Raw genomic sequence first — 27606 nt, 5'->3', positions numbered from 1 at the left:
GACATCAACACTGAGACCAGGTGCACCTTGAGAAATTCTTGCCTAGGTGCGATTGAAACAGAGGCCTTTTCTAGTCAGGTTCTTCTTCCCTCCAGCACTACATGTGTGTATATAGGTATGTGGGTGTGCTTGTTAAAGACACAGATGGAGGTGGGGGACCTCAACTCCTAGTGAGGGGTGAGTACATGTGTATGGCTGATCATGTAGGACAGAGAAGAAAATGAGCATGTGGAGAAGAAAAGTTTTGGAATGGGATAATTTAACTGGGGAAGAAACAGGCTGTTTGAAAAATTTTCATTCTAAAATGAAAATTTTAGAAGAGGTGGTCAGAGCGAATGCAGGAGCTGAGTAAGGAAGTGGATGGAAAGACACAAGAAATATCAGAGAACTCGAAAGCCAAGGGCTTTTTGTTTGCTTGCTTTTAAGTTGGAATGGGGTGGAATATTAGGCAAAATGGAGGAAACGAACATAATTAGATCACACACCCCTAGAAAACTAGAAGACAAAGCAAAGATTTACCTGCTGACTTTCTGCTGACTCGTGAGTTCCTTTTCCAAGAAACACTGGGAGACAGAAGAGAGATGGAGGTGTGAGGGGTCCCTACTTGATGAGGAGGAAATTCATATTTCCTTTATATCTGTAAAATTCATTGATTTGGGTTGTTCTCTCAAGATTTGGGAAGCAAAATAAAACAAGGCAACTTCTTCTTTTGGGATTTCTCATTGGATGTTGGAAGATGGATTTTCAGATGCCAGACATCACAGGGAAAAAGAATATGATGGGCTCCCCTTTCCTTCCTGATATGAGGAAAGATGGGGGAGTGATGGGTAATATTTCATCATGAACATTTCTGGCTATCACAGGTGGAGGTGAGCAAGAAAACTAGGAGATTGTGATGGTTCTCTTAAATGAAGGTGACAGAAGGGCCAGGTAGGCATGTTGGTATATAAAGCATTGGCAACGAAAATACACAGAGCGCAATGGCTGTCCAGACAGCTGTTTGCAGGAAATCTGCAGCTTCATCTGGGACACGCAAAGCTTCAACATTCTAGTAGAATTTACTTTTCAGCATTTCTCCAAGACCCCCAAATCCTAATCCCCTTCTGGATCCAGGGCCCTTCTTCCCAGAAAAGGAGAACTTGAGGTGGGCTGGTAGTAGAGCTGTGCTGTTCTGGCCCTTTCCAAAACCAATGATTGCTGCTAGTGTTCAGCCATAGTAGCTGGCTAGTGGTCATTTTTGCTAGCACAGGGGCAGCCATTGCTACTGTCCCAGAATTGTTACACCAGGATCTTTTTTTTTAAAGATTTTTATTAAAATTTTTAAACTAATACTAAAGACATCAATCATCAAATACATCAAATGTACTGGGTCAGCCCCCTACTACATATTTTTTAACATTCTATAGTCATATTCACATCCATTTATAACAACGTAAAAACATCTTTAAATCTAAGCCAAGTCCCATTTCTCCAGCCAGTAATATAAAAAATCCCAAGTTTGATAGAAGTACACCAGGATCTTCATGGGTAGTGCCCTTCACAGTAAAAACATTTTCCATCACCTGCATAAGAGGAAGGTAAAATCCAAACTGAGCATCATCTTTTACTTCCATTAGAATGAATTAAAATATGCTCCTTCCCTGCAGGGGAAGAAATGGTCTTTGGATAACAAGGGGTTGGTTTGGGTGAAAGGGAATAACTAGCTGGACAAAAGTTACATGGGCAGAACTGGTAAATAATTGTATTCATTCCCCTGGGAAATAACTCTTGGGAGCTGAAGAGCATAAATCATACATATGATTTATGAAGTGCATTGGCATTGCCATTAATATCATTGTCATAAATACCCTGCAAGCATAAGGAGAACACAGTTTAGTGCACCTGTGCATATGGGAACAGGGCCAACAAAGAAATCGGATGGGTGACAACAGTATGCTATGGGATTACACGAAACTATACTCCAAGCATCACTGAGTGCCTTCCATCCAGCAGGTCCAGAGGAAGATCTAAAAACAGAAATTACCTGCTCCTCTGCCCTTCTCCGCCCCCTTTCCCATTACACAATCCAGATGTAGTACCCATTTCTTAGAAAGACATATTTACCTGGTGCTTGGTATTGATCTCTCTCCACCATTCAACTTCCCCTCCAAGACTGGACAAAGAAGAAATGGTCCCATGGAGAATGGCTTGTGAACTGGCCATTTAAATGATCAATCAGGGCTTTTCCCATGAATGTTGATGAGCTTTATCAACTAATATGTATTTATTTATTTATGTAAAATATGTTTAGACCTCCTTTAAGAATCTTTTCCTACCCCATATAACAAGACCTTCTCTCTCTCTCTCTCTCTCTCTCTCACACACATACACACACACACACACACTCCCATCTCTGTGTGTGTGTGTAATATAGAAAGAGTAAGTTGACACTGCATTTTGATATGATGCATTCCCACTTTGGGATGCATGATTCTCCCAGCCATGACAAAGACCTATGGTCTTGCAAATATCTAAAGGAGCCAACATTAAAGAAACTATGGCTATAGGAGAAACCAAACAATCTCACCTCCAGCATGGTCATCCTGGACCACAGCTTTTTCAAAGTCAAGCGTGTGCCTGAGACCAGTAAACACCTGTCACCCGGATGAGCTCATTAGGGGGAACCTAAGATAAAGTGATGCCTTTCCTTCATCCGCATTTAACAATGTGCTGTTTAACCATTTTCCATAGGGAAAAAAGAAATACTCCAGGTAGCTATAGAACAAAGTAACAGACATAACCATTACGCCCTGACTCTGTCCAAGCCTTATAAAACCATCATGTCTTGCTACGTACTTTATATCTTGCAGAGAAGAAAGAACATCAGCTCATTTCTGCTTCTTCAAATACGTGCACTCTCCTCTCCAGAGGGAAACAAGTGTCTGTTGGGGCTGACCCATTTACGCACTCACCAAGAAACAAAAGGGGTGGGCAGACCCTTTCCATACTTTAGGGACAGAAGGAATAAGCAGGCAATCTCTGACATTTTCAGAGCAATGCTATAATGTTTACCCAGAAGTACATCCCATTGAGTTCACTGGGGGATATTCCCAGATAGGAATATTCCCAGGTATAGGATCTCAGCTGAAGGCTAAGAACAATAGACAGGAACCAAAAATGCTTTTATGAATGATGCTCAATGATTACTCCCTCTACTCAAATACTGTATGTGTATGCGTACATGTATGTGTTTGCATGTACATTCCAAAATCCAGTTATTTAACTTTGGGCAAATGGTTTCTCTGAAATTAACAAACAAGAAATCAAAAGGTGATTCATGTAGGAGACATGTTTGTAGGAAGTCCAGAAGAAAGTTTATACATTATAATTAGAAAATTCAGATATCTTCAGTTCTACTTTTCTTTCTTATATGCTTCTCTAATCTAATACCATGCAGAAATCATATGCAGGCAGGACAAGTTTCATGTTTTATCTGTTGTTCAGGACTCAATTTGTTGTTGTAGATGTTGTTGTAAAAACTATAGTTTTAACTGTAAGGGACTGTGGTAATACTTAATCGAAACAACCCAGTTTATAACTGAAATTTGATAACGTTCAGGAACAAAGATCTGATTACTGGAAGCAACTAGAAAGAGAGAATGACGCCAAGCCAATGTGTGGCTTTCAGACAAATTAAATAAATAAATAAGTAAATAAATAAGAGTGCCCTGTGTTGAGAGCCACAAGTGGTTCATCACATTATCCAGTGATGCCCCCACACCATGGAATAAGTAACTTATCCTTGTTCATTTCATTCTCTCTTCTCCACAGGCTGAAACTAAGAGCTAATTCAAATGTACCTGTCCAACATGAGATGACTTGGCACTCCTGCATTCCCACTGAATGTGTGAACCACACATTGAAAAGAAGGATGAAGGGCTGATAACAAAATGAGCTCCCCATTAACACTGGCCTGTTTTAAAATGAATTTGTTAATTAAATGTGAAGTCCTATTATGGTTGGGAATGTTGGGAGATATATGATTTTTCCCCTATGTAAACTTGCATAGATTGTGAACTAACCAACTAACTAATGGCCAGGAACAGGGCTTACCCAACATGTCAAATACTATAGATTGAGAATCCAAATCTTCATCTTTTATCTCCTTTGTCAATGGGGAAACCAGCTTCCTGCTACTAGAGAGAGAGTCAGCTTAAACCTTCATGTTCCTCAGACACCAGTGTGAAACAGGAGCTGTGGTTGGGACCCTAGAGAAAGAAGTTCAGAGCTAGCCTCCTGAACCCCTTAGTCTTTATGAGCTTTGTTGAAAGTGAACACTGCACGAGGGTATGTAAAATCAGAGACCCCACCATGTGGTCGGAACTCCTTGGGGAACGATCATGCCTACCAGCAATGACATGTTCCTAAGGGAGCAAATGGACTGGATGGATGGTTCCTATAACTCCTCCATGAATTGTCTGCCTCACAGGTTTCCCTTGCCTACACAGCATTGCAGACTTTCAACACTGGGGTGTGTGTGTGTGTGTGTGTGTGTGTGTGAGAGAGAGAGAGAGAGAGAGAGAGAGAGAGAGAGAGAGAGAGAGAGCTCCTCTTCTTCTAAGAAGAGTCTGATGATATTACCATATTAGCCAGACTTTACATCACTTTCTCAGGAGTGGAGAGACTCATGCGCTACAGTTCTGCATAACAGACTGCAGTGTAGAAGTGAGGGAGCAGGGCCGGTTTCAGCTCTAAACCAGTTTCAGCACTAGCCTGTCTCTACCCCAGGGGGAAATTCTTTTCCAGCTTTAGATCACGTACCACCTAAACCTGTGCAGTTAATTCCTATATGTGTTTACTCAGAAGTAAACCCCACTGCATTTAATACCTCTCACTGCCTGCTCAGGGGACTGCAACTGTAATTACTTCCTGAAATCATGTTTGTAGAAACTCAGAAATCTCTAAAGCAACAGGCTATGGACAAAGTGGAATATGTAACTGAAGTCTCATAGCAGATGAAATCCACATTCTTGCTATGAATGCAGTTTTGCCTCATTGGTTTTGCAGTTGGAATCCATCATCAAAGTACAGAGTGTTCGGCTGGAAAGTGATGCCACCCATAGGACAAACTGCAGCACTTTCCACCCTCATGATTGCCTCTCCATTTTTCTGCAGTAACTCTGAGGCTCCCTTGGAAACTGTGTTCCTGTTGGTTGTTTTTCAGGTGATCAGTCTGTTTCCAGCCAATAGCTGAAAGCTGTAGCAGCGATATCATAATCATTAACTATTGGATCATTACCTGATCCAAGGCTATTGCTGCAGTAGAGGTGCCCCTCCCTTTAAACTCTGGAAAAATACCACATATTATATAAAAGTACAGTCACTTTATTAAAATATAGTGGACTTTCCAACTGACCATACTGTCTGCCTTTTATGGTAGCATACATAAGGGAAATTTAAATAGGTAAGGCTTGATGCCAAGATAGGAAAATATTCACCTATTTAAATTATCTGTGTTAGGTAGTTGTTCCAGCAAATACAGGAGTGAAACCACTCTAGTCACTCCTGACCTTCTACAGTCAAGCACATTTATGATTATGTTATATTATGAATGGCTAGAAATCAATAATATACAAACAACACCCTTCCAAGCCCCCTGTTATGCTACCTGAATTTAGATTGTGAGTTACTTGGAGCAGGGCCTATCTATCTATGATACTCTGCAAATCAGTATGTGCACAGATGTTATAGTAAACACTACTCCTCCGTTACTACTAATAATTGCATGATATTGTTTACAGTTGGCTGAAACAATCAGTTAATCAGCAAGATTAAGCTGTTAAACTTTTTCATGGCTTAAAAGAGTGCTGTTAATTAATGAAACAGTGGATTTAATATGTACCTTTTTCTAAATTCAAGTATGCAAAACAAAGAGAACAATGATGATGGCAACTGTAGGTGGCACACACCATTTAGAAGAGCTCTCTCCCTTTCCCTGATACTTACAGCACAATCCACCACCCTCACCCACATCAGATGCATGGAAGCCTTACCTGCACCAGTGACCAGAGCAAGATGTGGCAGCAGCAAAGTCTGTCTCTACTGTCCCTCAGCCCATGGTTTTTACCTGAACAGCCTTTAGTGACTGTCTAGTTAAAGCACCACGGAGGGGAATATAAGGCGACTGGGGCAAGGGCAGGAATCAGCATAAGAGAACAGCACCTGCCTCCACCTCTCCCTTTTCCCTGGCACATTCCTTTCCCTCTCCTCCAAGTCTTGGAGAGTCAGGAAGTGCCATTCTTTCTGTAGCAGCTGTGAGGGGGCATGACTGGAGTTTTGCTGTGGACGTCTGGGCACCAAAGTTGGAGACCGACAGCACAGTGACTCTAAAGAATGATATGGTCCTTCCAGATAATTTAAGGAGGACATAGGATTTCATCCTGATTAGTTTAAGTATTTATATCCCATTTTTTCAGGCAAATTGCTTCCACAAAGTGGCTTACAATATAACCAAATAATACTACGTTTTGAGACAATGTCATCATATGAACACATTAAACTTCAGTCTCGGGACGGAGTGCATTTCCTATCATTTGTTCATGTGTCAATTAAAAACAAAGCATCCACCCCTTTTACAATAGTTGTTCTATTAGTACATACTTGTGTGACAATTCATACATCAAAAGCATGCAATAAATAAATAAAGATATCTTTAATCAGGTGTTAGCTGAAATAGAGATGCCTAAGATGAACAGAAGTATTCAGTCCCTTTCAATGTTCCGATGTGTGTGTATCCATATGTACATGATTAAAATGGTAAATTCACAAACAAGGAACTGATACAGTTCAAGACAACATACAACACTACAGAAGTCTGATTAACAAAGCCTATTCATCCACTCAGGGTGATAATACACAATGCATTATGCTTTAATGTGACAGCAACTTTTTATTTTATATATATCAGACACATTAAAGTAATTATATGTGGCAGTATACCTAGACAGGGGATAAATTGATCAACTTAAACATCATAATATTAAATTAACGGAAGTGTGATCAAACATCATTGTCCTTCCACTAGAGGGCACCCTGAGTAAAATGTTTTAATCACAGGAACTAAATATTTGGAACATAGCAACAGGGGCTCATTTTCATTGAGTAATTATGTTTCTTAAAAGCATATTTTTCTTATGCATAAAATGATCAAATTTAGAATGCTCATATAAGTATATTCCTGCTTTTCATAAATCTGCACTATAAATGTTGTAAGAAATTTAAAAACAGTGTTTTTGAAGGATATAATATGTTTATTTTAGAAGGGATTCTAGTAACCTTCAGATTTTCTTTTCCTTGCTGCCTTCTCTCTCTGCAGGACAATAGCCCTTGCAGTTTTTCTAAGTGAATGGAAATGGTTTGATTATATTTGGAGAACCAGAACCAAATACAGCCATGACAGTTTGGGCCTATTGTATGTGAATGTATAGGGCAGGGGAATTGATTGATTTTATATATATATTATGGAAACACACATATACCAAAGATAGGTATGAGATTACTCCCTATCATATAAACCTTGCAGGCTACATAAACATCACACAAGCTCTTTCCCATGCATGCCACCCCCAAATCTATTCCATGACCCCCTGCAACTTTCTGGAGCAGATTTGAGGGTGCACCCAGGTGAAGCTGTAGGGGGAGTAGCAATCCATTTCACCACCATTGTTCATTTTGCTTCTGGACAGATGCCACTGGATACACCTCCATATAATATTACATTCATATGGTAAACATCTTTCCCACTCCTATCAATAGACAGAAAATATATAATCTAAGGTTTAGGTCCACCATCTTTGGGTTACAGACTTTGCTAAACCTCAGGGAACCTGCTGCTTTGTCTACATGCCCTGTTTAACTCCTTAAAAGGAAAAAAGATGCTAGGCAGGAAGTGTTCGATTAATTTTGCTACACTGCAGAGATGCTGCTCAAATGCACTGTGGAGCGTGCACTGCGCAACTGGGTCAGTCTATGCGTCAGGCAAGGGAGTCAGACATGGGCATCCAAAAGTTAATTGTCAGCGTCTCGTAAGCCCCCACCCCTGCCCCGTTCTCTCTGAGAAGTATACTGCTCTCTGGAAAACCTGGAGATGGAGAGACCTTGACTCGGCTCTTGTTTGGTTTCCATGGCATCCACTTTTCATTGACTTCATTGTAATGAGTCCGCCCAATTCCCTAGAACATTGATGGGGAAGAAAAGCTTCCAATTGTGCTCTCCGTGGTGCTGAAAACAACCCCGAGCCCGCTGCGCTCATACGTCTCTGTCTATGGTGCTGAAATCGCTTCTGAAGACACGGGTGCGAAGGGGAGGTGGAGAAGGGCTGCCAACCCTCGCTTCGTGTGATCTCCAGGTCTACTTGAGATTATTTTTCCAGCACTGGCGCAAGTGACTGATGCTTTTCACACATGCAATTCTAGTGCTGCCCGATACAGAGTTTGTAGCACAATGATCGGGGATTTACCCACACTGTTGTGAAGTGGACATCCTCTTTTGAAATCTACTATGTGTGAAGACTCCCTACCTCTACGTATTCCAAATGTAAGAAAATAGCCATCATTAAACCGGGATTTTACTCACACAGCGGACTTTCAACTAAAGCATTTTTCTTTTTTGAACTATCCATGGCTCCTCCTTCACCTTTTGCTAGTGGACCTTGCATCTTCAAGAAGACCTTCTAGTTGAGTCTCGCAAGCTGTGTTCTGTTAAGAAATCAGTGGACTGCAGGTAGACACTAGTCACCTCTCTTTCTGGTGCTGGCGCTGGTGCTGGCTTTTTCTTTCCTCTTTACCCACAGTCACACATACACACGTACACAGAGTCAGTCTTCCCCTCTCTCCCTCTCCCTTCTCCCTTGTCTCTTTCAAATACACGCACACCTGCACAAGCTGCAGACACATCTCTTTATCTGGATGCACACCAATAGCCATTTTATGGAGAAAAGTTAGACATGAAAACAATATGAATCAGTATCATCGCTTGTAACAGCACCCTGATCAACTGAGCGAGTGCCAGATAAAACCTTTACAGGAATGGAGTCGGTAAAGCAAAAGGTTTTGACCCCTGGCAAGGAGGGGCTGAAAAATTTCGCAGGGAAATCTCTCGGTCAACTCTACAGGTAAGGAATGGAATCTTTGGTGGGCATTTTTTAAAACTACAAATAATATGAAGCTTCTGAAGCAGATTCACACCTTATATGAATATGAAATAATACAAATTTTTAGCTGGGTGGCTCATTAAATGCTAAATGTATGTTTTCTTAGATTTTGCTAACAAGAGCTGAAACTTCAACTGGATACTACCATTTTGGCATTTGATTTAAGGATTTAATGCTCTTCTCCTAAACATTTCTGTATCTAAATAAGGACAATTGGTTTCATTAGAAATTGCATCCAAACCACAGCCTTCAAAATCATGCCAGTGTTAGGTGATGTATCCTTTTATTTAATTCTATGTACTTGGAGCTGAACATTCAGGGCAATGTAGTCAAGACTGTTGTATATTTGAAATATATGCATGTATGTAGGTATCCAGTTTACTATGTATTTGCAGTGCTAGTTCTCCTCCATTTTCCCCCTAAAGGACAAATAAGCACAATTTTCAATTTGGATTTCCCATTCCCCTGTTTACTCACCCTTCCTTTGAAGAAAAACATGGAGATGCATAAATAATTGATCATCTAATGTCTTTTCCCCGGAAGATGCAGACAGAGGGGAGAATATAAGGCAATATAAGGATTAAATATAAATCCTCTTGTTGTATAATCAGCACATACATGTACAAAAGGGAAAGCCTGAAAAATAACCTCGCAAACATGTGAATTCCTATGAATAGGATGCCAGTGGGATGTCATAATACTGGAGGTTTTCCTCTGAAATAAGCAAAATCCAAAAGGAAAACCATTGGCCATTATTTCATATTAAACACAGCTCTAATGCTGATTCTAAGAGCGACCACTTTCTCTTGTGCAGAGAGTAGGAGGCTAATACCTGCAGAGGAAGGTCACCTTTGGGGTTCTAAGCAGTTTCCATCACAGCAGTCTTAGCCCGCTAAAAATGCTCCAGATTAAGGTGCTCCAGATTTGCTTGCAATGTTTACAAAATGAGGGTTGCAGTGATTTATAATCCAAAAGACATGCAGAGATTTCGATATGGATTCCTTAAAAAAAAAAACTTAGAGAAAAAGAAGGAAGAAAAAGAAACAGCCCGGGCACCTAAACTTTGTTTGAAATCAAATGTATTAATGAAATCTAATAATCTGAGGTACAATCAAGCATGTACCAAGTTCAAGTTTCTAAGAACTTTAGAAAAGGCATTTTCTTCATTTTTCTTAAAAAGCCAAATATTGTGGTAATAGAATAAATTAACCCTGCAGATGCTTAATTTCACACTAGTGTTCAATGGAAAAGCAAGCATGCTTCTCTACTGTTGGTTTTGCATTGAAGCAATTCCATTAGTATTTGGATGCTTTTATTTTCTTTGCTTCCTTCCTAAGTAATCAGAAAGAAGTAGAGGGAAGGCTTTTCCACATCCTTGATAAAGTTGGAATTGCTTATTTGATGTTCTGCTCTGCTCTTGCAGTGAATGGCAGATTTTCTCACTAGTACAAAAGTAACTTGTAATACCCAGATTAGCTAGCAAAAGAATCTGTGAATTAAGATATTGTTAGTTATTTCGACTAAGGATCAAACTGAGTACCTGCTCAGCTAGAGAATAAAGGTGTGTCTGCAAATGATGCTGATCCTAAAAAGCACTCAGTCTTGCTCCTGCTTATGAATTGGTCCATCTTTACTATCATTTCTCTCAGGAGTTAACGTCACCAGTTCAAAATTGTTAAGGAGGGGAAAATTCCTTGCAATAGGAGCTTGGGCACAAAAAGCATGGGGTGGGGTGTTGGGGGGGGGGAGAAAGAAAAAGAAGAAGAATGAAGGGAGGGAGGGACGGACAAATGTTTCCAACACATTTCCAATCACTTTTTTCATTTCTTTTTTTGGAAGGGGAATTATTTCCATGGAAAAATCATTGGAAATGAATGAGGGCACACCATAGAAACATATCAAATGAATGCCAAAACAATAGAACAATTCGATCAATAAGAGTTCAATCCACTATGTAAATATGCCATGCAAGCTTTGATAATTTTCCATATTTTTCTTAATATTAACCAGGCAGGATGAGCAGAGAATGTAAACTTCTGTCCGTAAAAGGGTTTGCATATTTTCATCCCCTTGACATACTGAAATACTGTGAACTTCTCAACGGAACACTAATTTTTAAAAGAAAGAGAACGGAATCTGTCAAGGCTCCATTCCTATACACACTTACCTGGGCATAAACCCCATTAAACTCAGTGGTGCCGCCGCCAGGGGTGTGATTTTCAAGTAGACAGCTTAGAATTGTGCTGTTCAATGTTCAGAGCTTTTAAAAGATCCAAGTACATCATATGTGAAATGGGAGGCATCCCCTTATAAATGCATTTATCAAGACAGGTATGTGTAGCTGAAATGCAGGACTGGTTTCTTTTACTGGAAGCATGGGAGACAGCCATTTTGAGCTCTGGAAAAGATCCAGACACCTGCCATAGTTGAAAATAGATCATATTTCCTCATTCAGCGAGGCTCACTGGGATGCATGGGCTTGCATTCTTCCTTCTGGTGTCTGTCACGCAATTAGAAGACAGTTAACATATTCCCTAAGTTAACGGGGTGTGTGAGTGGATGAATCTTCCAGTATGTATTCAACTTGAAGCGAGTCAATATGGCGTCTCTGCATTCGAAGAAGGACGTGATGAATAGTACTTTATATATTTTCTAACAAATCCACGAGGAATAGAAAATATCGTTTGGTGCTATCTCCTTGAATCACTTTGTGATACCCATACAAGACTTAATTTAAACAGAGCAGTATGTGTGTGAACTTCAGTGTGTCTAAATCACGCTGTTTAGAAGTCAGCTACATTGGTGTGTGTGCGTGTGGGAGGGGGGCGCTTGACTGTGGTCATCAGCAAGGAGTGCATTCTGTACGTGCTCAGAGGCCCGTCTTTTATTCACCCACAGCTCTCAGTGAGACTTTGACCTGAAAGTAGGTTTCAGGAGAGTTGCGTGGTTCTGATAAGCCCCAAAACACACACACACACACCTCTTTTGAAAGGGGATTTTCAATAAACCTGCGCACTGTACAGGTAAACTCACTCTACAAGAGGTTTTTGGAGGCCGGTGACTGAGGTATCTTCTTTGGTTGGGCAGAGTCCTCGAGAGGAGACAGAAGACCAGCGACAACATCGAACTGACGGAAGATGGGAAGCCCTTGGAGGTTCCCGAGAAGAAAGCGCCCTTGTGCGACTGCACCTGCTTCGGGCTACCCCGGAGATACATCATCGCCATCATGAGCGGACTGGGCTTCTGCATCTCTTTCGGGATCCGCTGCAACCTGGGAGTTGCCATCGTTGATATGGTCAATAACAGCACCATTCACCGAGGAGGGAAAGTCATCAAGGAGGTGAGCTAGTCCTTGGCAGAACTGCCTTCCGCATCAGACCCCGCTCGTACCAGGGATGACTTCCAAACGCCCTTCAGGCGCGCAGACAGCCATGTTAGGACGTGCGCTGTGGAGGCGATCGGGGCTCCTGCCTGATCCTTCTCCTCTAAGGAAAGGAAATCCGAACCAAACGGACACAGTAGAGACGAAACACACGAGGCTGGGGAGGTCGTTTGCCCCTTGCCTTCTTTCCAGAACCGTAACTCCTTCCTTCAAATCTCATGTTTTTATTTCCACATAACAGAACTGAACATGGCCCAAGAAGGGCCGTTTGCTCTTGTCTGTCTTTACTTGTAATCCCTCACCCCTTCCAAGGAGCTCAGGGCAGCTTGGGGTTGCTTCCTCCATGTCATCTTCACCACACCCCAGCGAGGTAGATTAGGGTGCGAGAGGATGGCCGTCCCTAGTGATGGCCCGAGTAGCAGGGCTTTGAACCAAGGTGCTCCACATCCCGAATAAAAGATGCAGGCTCCCCACGCAAGCTGCACCCCTCCCCCAGCATTCCGCTTAGATTTCAGAAGACAATGTTCCTTTCGAATTGAAGGAGCCTAGACCCCACCTTCCAGGAGAGTTCAGACCCAGACGTAGCCCCAGGCAGAAAATCAGAAAATCACGGGACAATGCTTGCTGCTCTTCCCAGACTCTCTGTGATTTCTGTCCAACTGCTATTTTAGCTCCTTACATGTATTCAGTAAGTATTCAAAGTACATGTATACTTTCTTGTTATTACCCAGAGCACCAAAAAAACTCAAAAAAGGATGTGAAAAGCTTGAGTTGCTTTTGGGGAAATGAGGAAATCACAGGGTGTTGATTTATTCCTAGATTATCCATTTTCAAAAAAGCAAAAACCAAGATAAGTGGGAGGTGAGGAGAATGTTGTTATGAATATGATGAAGGGCAGGAAAAGCTATACTAAGCTGAGAGTGTGGTAGGATAAAGCAGGAGAAGGAAGCAGCCGGACAGTTGTGCACTACTGGAAGCCACAGTTCAAGGGCTCAGCTGGAAAAAAAGAGAACAAGTGAGAACAAGACCTAGTAAAGAAGCAGCCCTATACAGATTTAGTCAGTAAAAAGGCTCACAACCCCCAGTATATCCCAGGCTACCACATGGCCTGGGAGCTGTAGGCCTTTTTCTCCCTAAACTTGCATAGGATGGCAACCTGAGCTATTTCTGTTGATTGTACCAGGAGCATCATCCTCAAGTACATGAAATGGTTCACCAGTTAACCCTTCTCTCCCCAAAGCAACACCCACAACCATGAATTCATTCGTTCATTCATTTCAAAAAGCATTCAGATTCAAACCACCAGGGGCAAAGCACAATATCTCTACCATGAGAGAAAACTGGGATGGAAATTTGGGATGGGATGGTGGCTTCTGAAAATGATTTTTGGCCCTAACCCCCTCAGTTCCCAAGAGATGAGTTAATCGTCTGGGGATCGTTCTCTTGACCAGGGTGACAGAAGGCTGAAGGGGAGAATTGGCAGACTAGCCAGAATTGGGCATCATGACTGCCCCTCCTCTCTCAAACTACCCCACTTCGTACATCCAGGATATAGGATTCTCGCATTTCATAACTATAACAGTAGCAATCAAGAATATATATAGTTTGCAGGGTCCTTGGCAACTGGGCCCCCAAAATGCTCCCTATTTCCGCAGCAACCTGTGTTTATGGAGAATTTTTGTTCGTGGCAGGGTACAGGGAAAACACATTCATATACCGCGGCTAGCGAGGGGCAAGTGCGGGAAATTTCCGGGGCCTTCCCCAACTGCGCCCTGCCCTTCAGAAAAGCCTTGCTCCAGCCAGCTTTTGCAACCCATCTTCCTTCTCTTCTCTCTCTTTGCCTGCTCGCTTTGGAAGAAAGCGAAGTTCAACTGGGACCCGGAAACAGTTGGCATGATCCACGGCTCTTTTTTCTGGGGCTATATAATCACGCAGATCCCCGGGGGATACATTTCATCCAGGCTGGCAGCGAACAGGTAATGCCAAGCTAAAATCTCTTTTGCGCGTGCGGGGTGCCAGCAGACAAAGAGCCCGGCGCCTGCCCCGCCGTACCGTGTTTTGGCGAGGACTCGCGTCTGCAGGAAGGCAGCCAGACCAAGCGAGGAGGCAGAGGCGCCGCAGCTGACCTGTTGGCTCGGGGTGCCTTCCCTTGTTGCTGCACTAAGCACCCCGAAAGGGAACAGACTTGTGTTTCTCTCGGAAATCCAGAGGGGCAACACAACAGAGCCCCCACCGCGTGCGCCTCCCCCCCGCGCCAGAGATTGTTGAGGGAGGAAGGGACTGAGCCCTCCATATTCTGATTTTGCAAGCCAAGCTTTTGCAGAGCGTATCAATTGTTGCCTGCGAATCTATGGCTCTGGGCGCGATCCTATGCCGGTTTAGACTGGGTGAAGTCCTACAATTCCCAGCATTCCCCTGCCGGCTGGGAGCTGTAGGACCTCTTTCTCTCTAAACCTGCAGACGTTTGTATCATTAATCTGTGCAGAAGAGGGATTCGCTGTCAATTCTCAGGCAGCTCCGCCTGAGACCGAACCTTCTCCCATCCAGTGGTTCGCTGCCCGCTTTCACGTGAAATAGAGAAGCCAGGCGCAAACGAATGCAGGGCTTCTGCATCGACCTGTCTCCTCTTCTATGAGACCATTAAAGATGGAGCCCTGTCCTTTTCTTTGCGTCTAACGTCCCTTAGGGTTGGAGTAAAATCCAACTTTTCAAGTGCCTCTTCGTGGCACGTCGACCCCCTGCATCGTTTCTCAGAACGAAGTCCAATTAGCTTTAATGAGATCTGTCTCCAAGGAAGGTGCGTAGGACTGCAGCCTCGACTCCTTGCTTTTATTCTTTAAAGGGCGCCATTTATTTATTATTTCAATTCAGAGACCGTCTTTCTCCATATAGCACCCAAGGCAGCTCAGAACAGCAGCGACAGGAAAAATGTGCTTCACAGCCCAGTTGAAATAGTTTGATCACCGAAGACAGTCAAAAATCAACTTTGTCTTTGAGCCCAGTGTTTCAAGGGAACGAAATGGACGTTCGCACCTTCGAATTAATTGTATTATTACTGTATTAGATACTGATGGTGTGAACCACTGTGGATATCCCGTGGACGAAATTTTTACAAACTGAGAGTATAGTGGTGATGGTTGTTGCTGTGTCCAGATATGATTGTGCTGTTGTCGTAGGAGTTGTTGCAGCTTATCAAGATCTTATTCCTAAATGAAAGTCCTGATTTTTAAAATTGTCTCTAAACCTTATGTATCTCTCATGTGCACGTATCGCTGATGCTTCTGAACTGGAGTGTATTTCTTTCTGGGCTTCTTTGCTCGTTCGAACCAATCTTCGTCTGGTTCTTTCGCGTTTTCTCTTCATTTTGCATTTAATGGAGGAGAAAGTCCACTCGTCTGCACAGGTTACCCGCGTAGCGATTTATTTTCTGTCTGCGCTGCTTTAATGCTTGGTGCAGGGTTGAGTACTTTTATGTATTACCTCCCCTTTTTGAAACAAGCAAAGAAAGAAGCTCTCTATCGCTCAGATTAAAAGCGCGTGCTGTTAATGGGCCCACGAACGCACGGGAGCCGGGAGCCTTCTGGCTGAAAAGCAGGAGGAAGGGAAAGCGGCTTCTGAGAGCTTTGCACAATGAAAGGGACGTGCAGATGGCGCGGGGTCTTAAGGCTCCGTTTCTATGGCGTCTGGCAAGGAGGCTTCAGGCACCCAGGGGGTGATGCTACCTGTTAATTAGATCCTCGGAGTATTCCGGGCGCAGGAGGCGTTCGGAGGCATCCACTGACCCACCGCCTCCGCCTCCGCCTGCTGAGGAGGAGAGGCCACCGGTCCTAGCGCCGCTCTCGGGCGCAGCGCTCGGCTCGCCTCGGCTGGGCGCCCGGGGCGCTCGAAGGGCTCCGCCCTGGCGGGCTGGCGGGGACCGGCTGTGCCGGAAGCCCGTCGGCGCCGCGCGTTGCTTGGCTTGCAGCGGAGTCCTCTGGAGGGAGCGCCTTTGCAGAGCAAGCCGATCGCCCGCGGTAGGGGCAGGCCCATTCCTCTCGCCCCCGCCTGCAGCCATCCAGGCCGAGGAGGGGCCTGTTTGGTTGCCCCGATGCCTCTGGATTGGGGTGGTTCGCCGCCGCGCTAAAGCGCCCCACCTGCCCGGAGAGCCTCGCGGGGTTAATGCAGAAAGCGCCATTCGAAACGCCGCCTGAGGCCGGCTGAGCCATGGGTGGTGCAGGAGGGAGCGCGCAGAGGCGGCCGTCGTTTCTCGCTCTTGCTGGCCGCATCTCCCAGTTTACAACCAGGCTTGGGGCTAATTAGGGGGGAAGAAATCAGAGTGGAAACTCCATCAGAACCCTTACAGTTTCCCCCGGGATTTGTAGGTACACGGAGGAGAGGTGCAAGCCAGCAATTAGGCTGACTTTTCGAGGGGAGGGGAGGGGAGGAAAATAGGGCTTATTTTAGTTCAAATACTTTCAATGCCGCCTTTAAAAGAAGAGCCCTCTCCAGGCGGCATACAAGATAAACGCACATGAATGTACCGCCTTGTATCCCGAGTCTGGGTCACGCCTGGGAGAAGGCGGGGTACTTGTTTCCCTTGGAAATCAATACACTTCTAGTCGCAGCTAAATCCTGGCCTAGTCCAGACCATGGACCTCTATCTAGATCAGGAAAGAAACTGGTATTATTCATTTATTGTGGCATTTCCACTCCCCCTAAGAACCAACGTTCTCTGGGAGGGCTATAATCATTTTTGGCAGTAATTCTACGCCAAGGTCATTTACCTGGAATTTCCCAGTGGGAGGCTATTGGATGAAACTGCGAGGCATCCCAACGGGAGAGGGTGGAAAATGTCTGAAAGGGTGGAATCCCAGCAATTGTAGCTACAGGACAAGACCTTGCAGCTTCAACTCGCATTCACAATCCAGTCCAACCGACTTGGAAAGGCAACGCGCCGCGGGGTGGTAGCCCATTTACTCAGAATAAGACTGAGTCCTCTGGCTTTTGCAGCGGCTCACGGCTGCGACATCAGTCACTCTCAATGGGAATTAACCTACTGAACCCCCCTTCTCCGTTTTAACGGAACCAGAAGATCCTAGTGCATTTGCTTCTTTTGATTTGTGCTCCGCCTTTCCACCAAAGGAACGGTGCTCGAGGCGGCTCAGTCAGGGGCGTTGCAAACTGGTGACTGGGAGGAGCGGAGCAGGGAGAAAAGTAACCCAGCTAGTGTGGAATAGGAAAGACCACCCAACTGCAGGGCAGAAACGGAGAAACTGCGGCTCGCAACGATACCATTTCCTGCGCAAAGAGAGAACTCCTTCGCTCCCAATGTTAAAGCTATTCTTTGAGCAGATAACGCGCTGAAAATCCTCAGCCGTTGCCCCTTGGCGCTGAAGAAATCGAAGCAAGACATTTACAACGGGCTGTAACTTATCTTGCATTCTACCTAACAGTGTCACCAGGCAGCAAATCGGTCCGTTGAATTTTTAAGATGATTTGGCCCTTGCATAAATAAACAGTCGATCTATACATTTCGGTTTCCTCTCAGCTCACCATCCTTAGTAGCTGGCCAATTTTCTCGAAAGACATTTTTCTCCCCCTATCATAGTACTAAAAACGGAAGTCATCCCATGAAGCTGATTGGTCGGAGCTTCAGGAGAGATGAAGAAATACTTCTCGCAGTACGTACTTCAGCCATGGATTTCACTTGTACCAGATGCAGCAATGGTCACCGATTTGGCCGGCTTCCAAAACTGAATAAATGTAAGGAGGAGAAGCTATCGACGGCTACTAGTCCTCCAATACCAGAGCCTGCATGAATATGTACCCCATTTCCAGGGGAACTTGGATGGGAGGGGTGGGTGCTGGTCCTACCTGTGGGTTTCCGAAGAAATGTTATAATACTAATATAATAATAATAATAGTTGGTTGGCCACTGGATAGACAGAATGCTGGAAAAGAACCCTCGGCCTGATCCAGCAGGACTCGTGTCTACTCAGAAGTAAGCACCTTATTCCCACGTTAAAACGTGTAAGAGTGGACTAGAACTGGCTTTAAAATAACGTAGCGCTTGCTCTGTGGGCGAGAATGAGGGTGGTTATTGAATCCTGTACATCCCGCAGAGGGGTTTGTGTGTGTGTGTGTAATGTGTGCGCGTGCGAGAGAGAGAGAGAGAGAGAGAGAGAGAGAGAGATTGAGCGCGCACGCCCACAGTTTAACCCTTTTGGAGCCACCACTCTCCAGCCTCCTACCCACTCCCCAGCCTTACATAGAAACCGAATGCTAAGGAAGACTTTCAAGTTATCTTCCAACAAAGCGATGACAGCTCCTAACAAATATAGTCTCCTCTTGTGCACTCGAGGGGAAATTCCATTTGCGGCCCTCTCCCGGAAGCAATGCGCCGCCGCCGCCCACGCCCACGCTTTTTCCTGCTTGCATCTGCGAGCGCCAAGGCGCATCGTCTGTGTGCCAACCTAGAGCCCTCATTCAAGCCTGGGCACCCCCTGTCGAAAGATCGCAGTAGCGGGTGATGGGAAAGACCTGCGGCCTGTTAATCAGCTTTCGGCCAGGGGAGAGGAAGTGCCGCGCTGCGTAGGCAAAATAGTCTAATCTGCTTCTTATTGTCCAGAGTCTTGCTCTGTCTCCCATACTATGACTGGGAGGGACTGAAATTGGGGAACCACAGATGTTTCCCCTCAACCTGACGTCCTGAGCTCTCGGATCACAACTCCTGCGAGCTTGGCTGCTATGCTGGCAGGGGATGCTGGGCGGTGTTGTACAAGAGCGCCTAGAGGGCAGCCCTCGAGTCTGGAGGGCATAGGAACTATTCTACTTCCTCCTTATACTCCCCCTTCTGCTCTAGGCAGGCAAATGGTTATTTTCTCTGCATCCACTTCTACGGAGCGAGGGAAAGAGGTCTGTTACTGGCATAAGGAAAGGGGAGCACTGTGTTCCAATTCTTGTCAAGCAGGTGGGGGATCCATAGGCACAAGATTGAGCGGCATAAGCAAAGCTGGAGCAAAAGAAGCCAGCCTGGAACGCCCCCCGACCTTCCCAATCCCCCTGTGTTTGTGCCACAGCCTGACATAAGCCCTGGTCACTCGCCTTGGTGGTTGGAGCTCATGGGACCTGCAGTTCAAAAATCTGCAGCGCACCAGGCTGCCCGCTCCTGGTTTCACGCAAGCGCAGAAGGGGTGAGGCGGGGCGCCCCCTTCCCTCGTGCAGTTTCTGCATCGCAGCAGAAGGAGGGAGCCAAGGGCAAGGGGTCTAAAAGGGGTGGAGATTGGCGATGGAATCGAAGCAGGTAGACGATCCTCTTGGGGAGACTGGGAGGGGGCAGCCCACGTGCCTATTTCTTTCTGACAAGGAATCTTGTAAGGACTCGTCTGGCAGCACAATTAAGCAATGGGCGTTTGACTGAGCTCTAATTGCATCCATTTCTCTGTAAGGCCGTGTATTCACCCAGTACAAAAGGGGAAAGAAAGCCCCAGTTAGCACACGATCGGGTGTCCGCGAGAGAACTCTGCTTTCAAGCACATTCAATCCCAGGTTCAATAGAAAATAATGATTGTGTCTTTCCTGAACTAGAATCGTATTAACTGATGCTATAAAGGCGCCTGTGATGTGATGTCGCCGATCTTCGCCAGTGCTCCCCCTGCTTTTTCTTTCTTTGGCTTTATACTTTCTGCCAAGAGAAATTGGACCAGTTGAGGCTTGTGTCTATTGTTAAGCTGGGAGATCAACGGAGAGGAGATGTCTTGTCTGTTAGGAGCAAGGGTGGATCCCTTTGAAAAATATAGATCACTGGTAGCATTGGCAAGGGGCGTAATATTTTAATTCGGTGTTTTGTCACCAGCACCGTCCATCAAGGATTTTGACATTTATTCTTGATTTGTTTGTTGTTATTTGAAATGCATGAACTGATCAGATTAGACAGCCTCAGAATAAAGGTGGAAAGACCAGGTTTAGTTAAGGTTTAGTTGAGTAAGTTAAGTTAGTTTAGTAAGCAGATTTAGTTAAGTAAGAAAAGTGATGCAATCTAAATCCACAATGCAAATTTTGTTCTCTTTATATACATATTTTTAGAAATATACGACGTTTGTCTTCTTATTTTCAGCAATGAACATTTGTATCACAAGGGGCAGCTCCAATTACAACCTGATTCAAAATCCAAACAATAATCAGAGATTAATTAATACAACAATTACACCAGTTTAAATCAATGGCACCAGTAATGAGCTGTTGCCATGCACACAGCAGTGCTCTCATGACTAGGGTTTATTGAAAGGATGTGAATCTGCAGCAAGTTTAAGGGGTGGAGAGAAGGATGATACTCATTTGGATTTGTCATATGTAACGGACAATCATAAATGAACTAAAACTAGTGTGCATAATAATAATGTTGGAGTAAACACATAATTTTTTAAATATTGGCAACAATATGCCAGTGTTTCAATTTTACATTGAATGCAGTTATATCAATACACCCCTTATCCAAAACACACTACTGGAAGCCACTCACATTAATTATGATAGTGACCTTTACTTTGATACGACTGTCAGGCATATGCAGCTCCCTTGCACACACATGTCCCTGTTCTGTCCAAAGGAGAGAGAAAACTGGCATGTGCAAACAACTGTGTGTGTGGATCTGTACAATGCAATTTATTGTACAGACATATGGAGAGTATAGATATATGTACAGGTATATGGAAAATATGCAGAAGGGAGAGTGCAGGTGCATCACAGACAACAAATTGCTGCACTGCAACTTGTGGTGTTAAATTTGGACAAAAGTTGGAGGTGGAATGTGTATTCCTATCAATACAGGTTTTATACAAAAATATCATGGCAAATGCCAAGGCCAGTTGAAGCACCAGTTCTGAAACTATAGCTTATGTCCATGATTCACATTCCCACATGAGTGAAACTGGGCTTCAGTTTATGCTAATTTGGACTCTTTAGTACACACAAGATCATGTACAATCCCAGTTTGGGACATACAGAGACAGACAATTACATGGAAGATTTCATACTGGTGTGAAAATGTGAAGCTGAGGACTTGCACATTTGGAACAGTTTCCCTAAGGGAGAAAAGGCTCATCATGCCTGCCTAATTTTTAATTTGTAAACCTTTACATTTAGTTTTGCTAGACTGTGCTTGAAATGCACAAGGGGCAATGAAAATCACAGAACTTCCCTGGTCCAATTATTTCACATTTCTTTGGAAATTCTAAAAATATTGCAGGTGGCAAAACATTACAATAAGCTTGATGTTTCTTACACCATGATACTAAACCAGTGAGGGACACATGGGGATAGGGTGGGAAGGAGAGGAAGTCATTCTACAGGGAAAGAAATCCCATGGAACCAAATGAAAGGGACATGCTTCTGCAGTCATTCTGTCCTGCTCCAGGTGAACTTGGTACCAAACAGATTGTGGAAGACCTTCTTGGCCTGTACGTGGACTTCCTGGGTTGCAGGGCTTGTTGCTGTGCTCCATATGGTCATTTCTACCTACTGTAATTGTAATTGTTCCCTGCACAGCACAATTCTGATTTCATATCACCTGCAAATGTATTCAGGCATGGGCCTCTTCATTGTGAACTGGACCCTCCTTGTATCCCTTACCCTTCTCTGGTTAAATCCAGTATGATTCCTTATGTTTTAAGGCTGCTCAAAACAGCTGTACTTGCTCTTCTCTTTCAGTGGTCCCATTATTCTATGAGTCTGTTGGCACTCAAGCTTAGTTCACTTTTATCTATTTAGACACATATGCTGTCAGATAACAATGTTGTCTGGGTGGCTTACCCTGACAAAATATTAACATAGGCATCGAAATCGTAAAACCAAAATATAAAACGCAAGCATTAATTACCTAGCACCAAACAGCAACACTCCCATCAGCACAAAAGATGGTCAATCCAATCTTTAAGATTTCACGTCTTTAAACAGATCTTAAAGAGATTAGAGGGAGTGACTGTGAGTCAGACTACAGGTATGAAAACAAAATTGCTTCTCTCCAAGACATTCTACCTTAAAGGATGGGAAAGAATTACATAGCTTTGTCAAGACCACCTCAGCCCCAAGCCTTAACTTAATTCCATGGCTTAGTAACGTCAGCTGGGGGAGACCTAAAACCTGGAGGTGCCTCCACAAATTTCATACTATTCCTGAAATTTGATAGAGGAAAATGCCATTCATGGCACATTCTTTAAGCAAGTTGTCAAAGCTATATACCAACAAGATAGAATTCAGCCATGACATTTTGATCATCATGATCACCGTATTCAGACTTTCCCAACCTGATGCTCACAGCATCCCCTGCATCATCCCAGCTAGCATTGCTTGGGGATGCAGAAGGGTAGTCAACGTGTCTTTGGAGTACCAGTTTGCAGAGAGTGGGCATAGCCACCTAGGGACCATCTACAAAATGCTTTTAGGTGTTGAGAGGCTGGTGGAATGAATGCTCTTTGTTTCCTCTTTCCCGTTTTGACTAAATGGTGAAGGGGCATGTGATCGCTTCATTGCCAGAAATATAATTTACAAAGCCACCGTGAAGCTTTTGGACAGGGGTATGCACAACTTCACAGAGATCCTACTGCAGATAGAAAACAAGGAGAGACTAATGGATCTACTTTCTAAATATGAAACCCACCTGGGATTAAACATACAGTGGCTAGGAAAAATGTGCTTGTAGCCAGGCATTTCCCACCACTTCCACGCAAGTGTCTATCAAATGATTCATTTGCTACAGATGTCCTGCAAAAGGAGCTGAGGGCCATGGTTTGGAAATAATCCAGCATGACTGGCTTAATTGAGAATTGGTATAGCACATTGCCAAGGAGACCAAGTTTTCAATCAGAATTCTCAGTTGGAAACTTTCCTTTGCCTTGACCTGTGGGGGTGACCTCCCAGGACACCACCTGGGCATGGATGATGCCATCCCATGTGAAGCCCCAACTTCAGCCATAATTGGAGTCTCTTTTTCTGTGTACAGAGAGGCACAGAATAATCACTCTGACCATGGAGAAAGAAGATGCCTTTCCCTTGTCAGTGCTAGAGAAAAGTAGCCCATGGGTTCAGACAACACAATAACCCATATTTCAGTAACAACCCATGGTTCATGGACAACCCATGCTCTTCCCTTGGGTTATTGCCTTGGCAATTCTCTTAGCACAGCAGCTTTCAGACTTGCTCCATTTTGGGATCCCTTTCCATGCCCATATGTTTGCTGAGGAACTTCTGTGTGTTTGCCACAGAATAGCACAGAGAATCTGAAGGGAAATACAGAGAATCTGAAGGTTATTTCTCAGTTCATGTGAACATGCAGTTAGTTGCTTGAAGTTTGTTATTTCCTCTAGAAATGTACACATTTGTGTGTGGGGGATGTATGTATGTTTTAATGTATCATGGGTTGCACCCCCATTTTTTTCTCTGGGTCTTCACTTCTCTAGGAAGAACCCACCACATAACTTGACAAACGCACCAGCCCACACACAGTGCATTCCCAGAATTGGTTGTTTCCTGGCAGTGTTGGTAGGAAATTAGGAAGCTATTTCATATAGAGCCAAGCATTGGTCTGTCTAGCCCAGCATTGTCAACACAGACAGGCAGCATCTTCAGGCAGGAGTCTTTCCTGCCCTGATCTGGATGTGTTGGGGATGGAACCTGGGGCCTCCTGTATGCAGGACAGGTGTTTTAGCATTGAGCGGCACCCTCTCCAGATCTGGTTAGAATTCTGCAGTGATGCACCAGCAATTCTATAATGCATTAAATATTTTCCATAGGATTTGAGAAGTTGTTTGTTGATTCAAAACACCAGGGAGCATATTTCCAAGAATGTATGTCCCAGACTAGAGTACCAGCTTGTGTGTGATGTATGAGCTGCTGAGGTCTGTAAGTCTGTACTGAGTTTTCCCAGTATCCAGTACTCTGCTGGTCTGCTGCCAGCACGGTGGGAGAAATGGCAGATGCTTGTCCATCCTCCTTTTTATTTAGTATTCCTCCAGCTAGACCTCTGGGCCTGTCCAGAGCAGTCTCACTGTGTGAAGCAGAGCTGGAGCTGCATCATGCACTCTTGGACACACTTCTCGAGAAGCAGAAGTAGCATGGTTCCTTCAACCACATCTGCAAGGGGTGTGTGGGCAGGAGTCAGACTTCAGCATCTCACTTCTGGGGTCATACTAGTGACTACAACCTCAGAAGGGTGATTCCGAAGACTCCAATGATCCCTGAGAAGCTCTCCAGGAACCATAAGTGTGGTCTTTCCATAGCCTTATTGGTTCCAATACAGTTTTAATTCAACAGTTATATAACATGTGGTGAGTTGTATCCAATGGTGGCTTTGCAGTGGAGCAAAGGATTCTACTCGTGCAAGGCAGTACACCTGGTTTTTATTGAGCTCACCTACCTCTCACAGATTAGCCTCTACATCTAGAAATTAGAACTTTTATTCAGCATGTGCAAAACAACTTTGCTCTGTATCTAAAAATGGAACAAGGTTTCTTTTGCACACATATTCTAGAGAGACCTTCTCTCATAAGATTCAAAGAGATCTGCCCCTGGAACAGCATAATTGTGACGTCACAATACACTAAGGGCGACGATAGGAATAAAAGCTTGTTCACAAGGGTACAATTTAGTACAGTCACTCCTTCCTACTCCATGGAAAATCTCGATGAAAAATTAGAAGCCTGGAATCTACTTTCATTTGACTGAACATTTAACAAATTCATAGTTTAGGACTATTACATTTCTATGGCTCTTTTTGGCCATTGCTTACATCAGATAGCTATGTCTTCGCTCTTAAACCTAGAAATGCTGGAAACCTTTGAATTTATTCTGGTTAATTGCCTTCTTTTTCTAGACAAATTAAATTTGGCTGTACTCATCCCTGCAATGATCTGATGCAAAAATCCTAAATGGGAAGTGCAACACTCTACAGGAAGTTGTGTACTTGGATAAGGGAAGTTTTGTGTTTCAACAATCCAGAAAATGTAGCTGTTTACAAAATTCAAGCCCAGTCAGTTTTTATGGCAAGCTACCCCATGTAACCAAATTATTTTTATGTGTATTTGACATTTGCAGAACATCTGGAGGAACAGTGTGTTCACTCCCCATTCTACAATCTCAAACACATCACAAACACATCACATATGTGCCTCATGCTTTCGATCTCATACATGGGTTGTACTCACTAGGAAGCCCCTGATGCAGGGAAGGCCAAGACAGCAATTTGTCCAAGAGCCTCTCCAGTGAACTTTGAGGCCAAGTGGTATTTGATCCAAGTTTCCACATTCCAAGGCTTTCTTATACTTTTACCAGGTAATTTTCTACCTTCTCTGGAATGCAGAGGCTTGGTGCCCGACCCCTATCCATCAGGTGATGATGAGGAGTTTATTTGTAGTCTTGAAAATCTTTAGAAAGCAGCCAATATACTTAGGTGTGGCAAATTAAAAATCATAATATTAAAAAAAATGGTTTGAATCCAAAATCACTCTTTTGAGAATGAAGGGCTCCTTCTGTTCATGGAATAAAAATAGTGCATAGTCTCCTATTTTTATCTATTTCCCTCTTACCTCAGCAGCCTCCAATACCCAGGTACATTGCTGTACACTATAAAGATTTGGAGCTCAGGCTCATAAGAAACACATATGCACAAAAATTGCATATGGTAATATGTATCTGAATATGCAAATTTAGGATTTATTTAAATTTCACAGAAGGCAAAGCCTGTCAATTAATTTGTCATCCAGATTATCTCAATTCTCCTCTTCCTGTTTTAAAATGGCCCTCTCGCAATGCAATTAAGCTTCAGATGCAACCTTCAGCTAGCATGGGTGACCCCTTGGGGATCTGAGAAACAGATCTAGGCTGAGGCGCCAACTACTCAGTCCTAGCAGTGATTCTGCCTGTATCACCTCTTACATTTTTAGAGAATCTCTTGGAAGGAAGCAGGAATTGGCCATAATTCATCCAGGGGACTGAGCTGATTTCACTCTGGAAGCTCAGGATCTAGTCCTAGGACTATAACCTTGATTGATTCACAATGTGCTTAAGGGGAGAAAAGGTCAGCAGGCGCCATCTTTAAAGAAACCTTCCTCTTATCTCTTACTCTTTCACAGTGAAGGTGATGTATTTCGTCACCAAAATGATTCTCCTACGTACCTTCTGCACCATTTTATTTGTTTGACTTATTTAATGCCTCAAATACATTTCCCTAGGTGCTGTACAGAACATGCATATCCTTCCTGCAACATCGAAAAACAAAATGTGCTTCTTCATAGCAATTGCTAATTGTGAAATTTATTTTTTGTCTTCTATAAACACACATTGCAATATGCCCCAGGGAGGGACACAGCTAAATTTTAAATAACGCAGGTGGTCCATTCAGACCTCTGCCCTAACACAGCTTTTCCTGGGAAGAAGGAGAGAGAAGGTGGTGGACAAGAAAAGAATAAAGATGAGTGACAGAAAGAGAAAAGAGAAAACCTAACAACTAGCTCTACCGGCTGCAAGCTTTGGCCATGAGAACAACTGACATGCAACCTTATCCTCTCATTCCCTGGTCGCCTCACAGAATAAAGGTTTCTGCCCCTGGGTATATTTCTATGGATTTTCCACTCAGAAGTAATTCACTGATTTCAATGCATCCTTACTCCAGTTCCATCTGGGGACATGGGAGTTGTATTTCAGTCCTTCTGGTGCGTACTGCTTTTGGGAAGGGCTGATGCTTTTGTGTATAGGATGGCAGCCTAACTGATTATGGGTTTTTGTAATCCTTGCTAGCTAGTAACACTTTTGTGAAATGATCAGAGCCTGCACATGATACCGTTGTCAAAGGAATAACCTCCACCGTATTTCTAAGATAAATCCAGAACATATTCACCAGCTCTATAACTGTATGAAAATCCACATGTAGGCTCATTATTATTACATTAGTGTTATGTTTCTGCATTACTTAACCAGTTCATATTTGAAGAACAAAATAAAATCGATGGCTAATGGCTACTTAAAGCATCTTCTGCTCTTTAAGTGCAGGACTGAATGTCAC

The 27606-nt window shown here is 43.7% G+C and overlaps 1 protein-coding gene across 1 annotated transcript in view; it reads left to right on the top strand.

Moving 5' to 3' along the window:
• Positions 1-9065: 9065 nt before the first annotated feature.
• The window catches only part of SLC17A6 (solute carrier family 17 member 6), a 55836-nt gene continuing 37295 nt past the window's right edge, over positions 9066-27606 (top strand). Inside the window, exons 1-3 of the mRNA XM_044425859.1 lie at positions 9066-9151; positions 12278-12530; positions 14430-14548. Coding sequence (XP_044281794.1) covers positions 9066-9151; positions 12278-12530; positions 14430-14548 — 458 coding nt within the window. The remainder of the gene's footprint in view (positions 9152-12277; positions 12531-14429; positions 14549-27606) is intronic.

This window comes from Varanus komodoensis, unplaced genomic scaffold (assembly GCF_004798865.1).
Source record: "Varanus komodoensis strain SLA01 unplaced genomic scaffold, ASM479886v1 scaffold16, whole genome shotgun sequence".
Classification (NCBI taxonomy): Eukaryota; Metazoa; Chordata; class Lepidosauria; order Squamata; family Varanidae; genus Varanus; species Varanus komodoensis.
The sequence above is the reverse complement of the archived record's forward strand: the minus strand, read 5'-3'. Positions and strand labels throughout refer to the sequence as shown.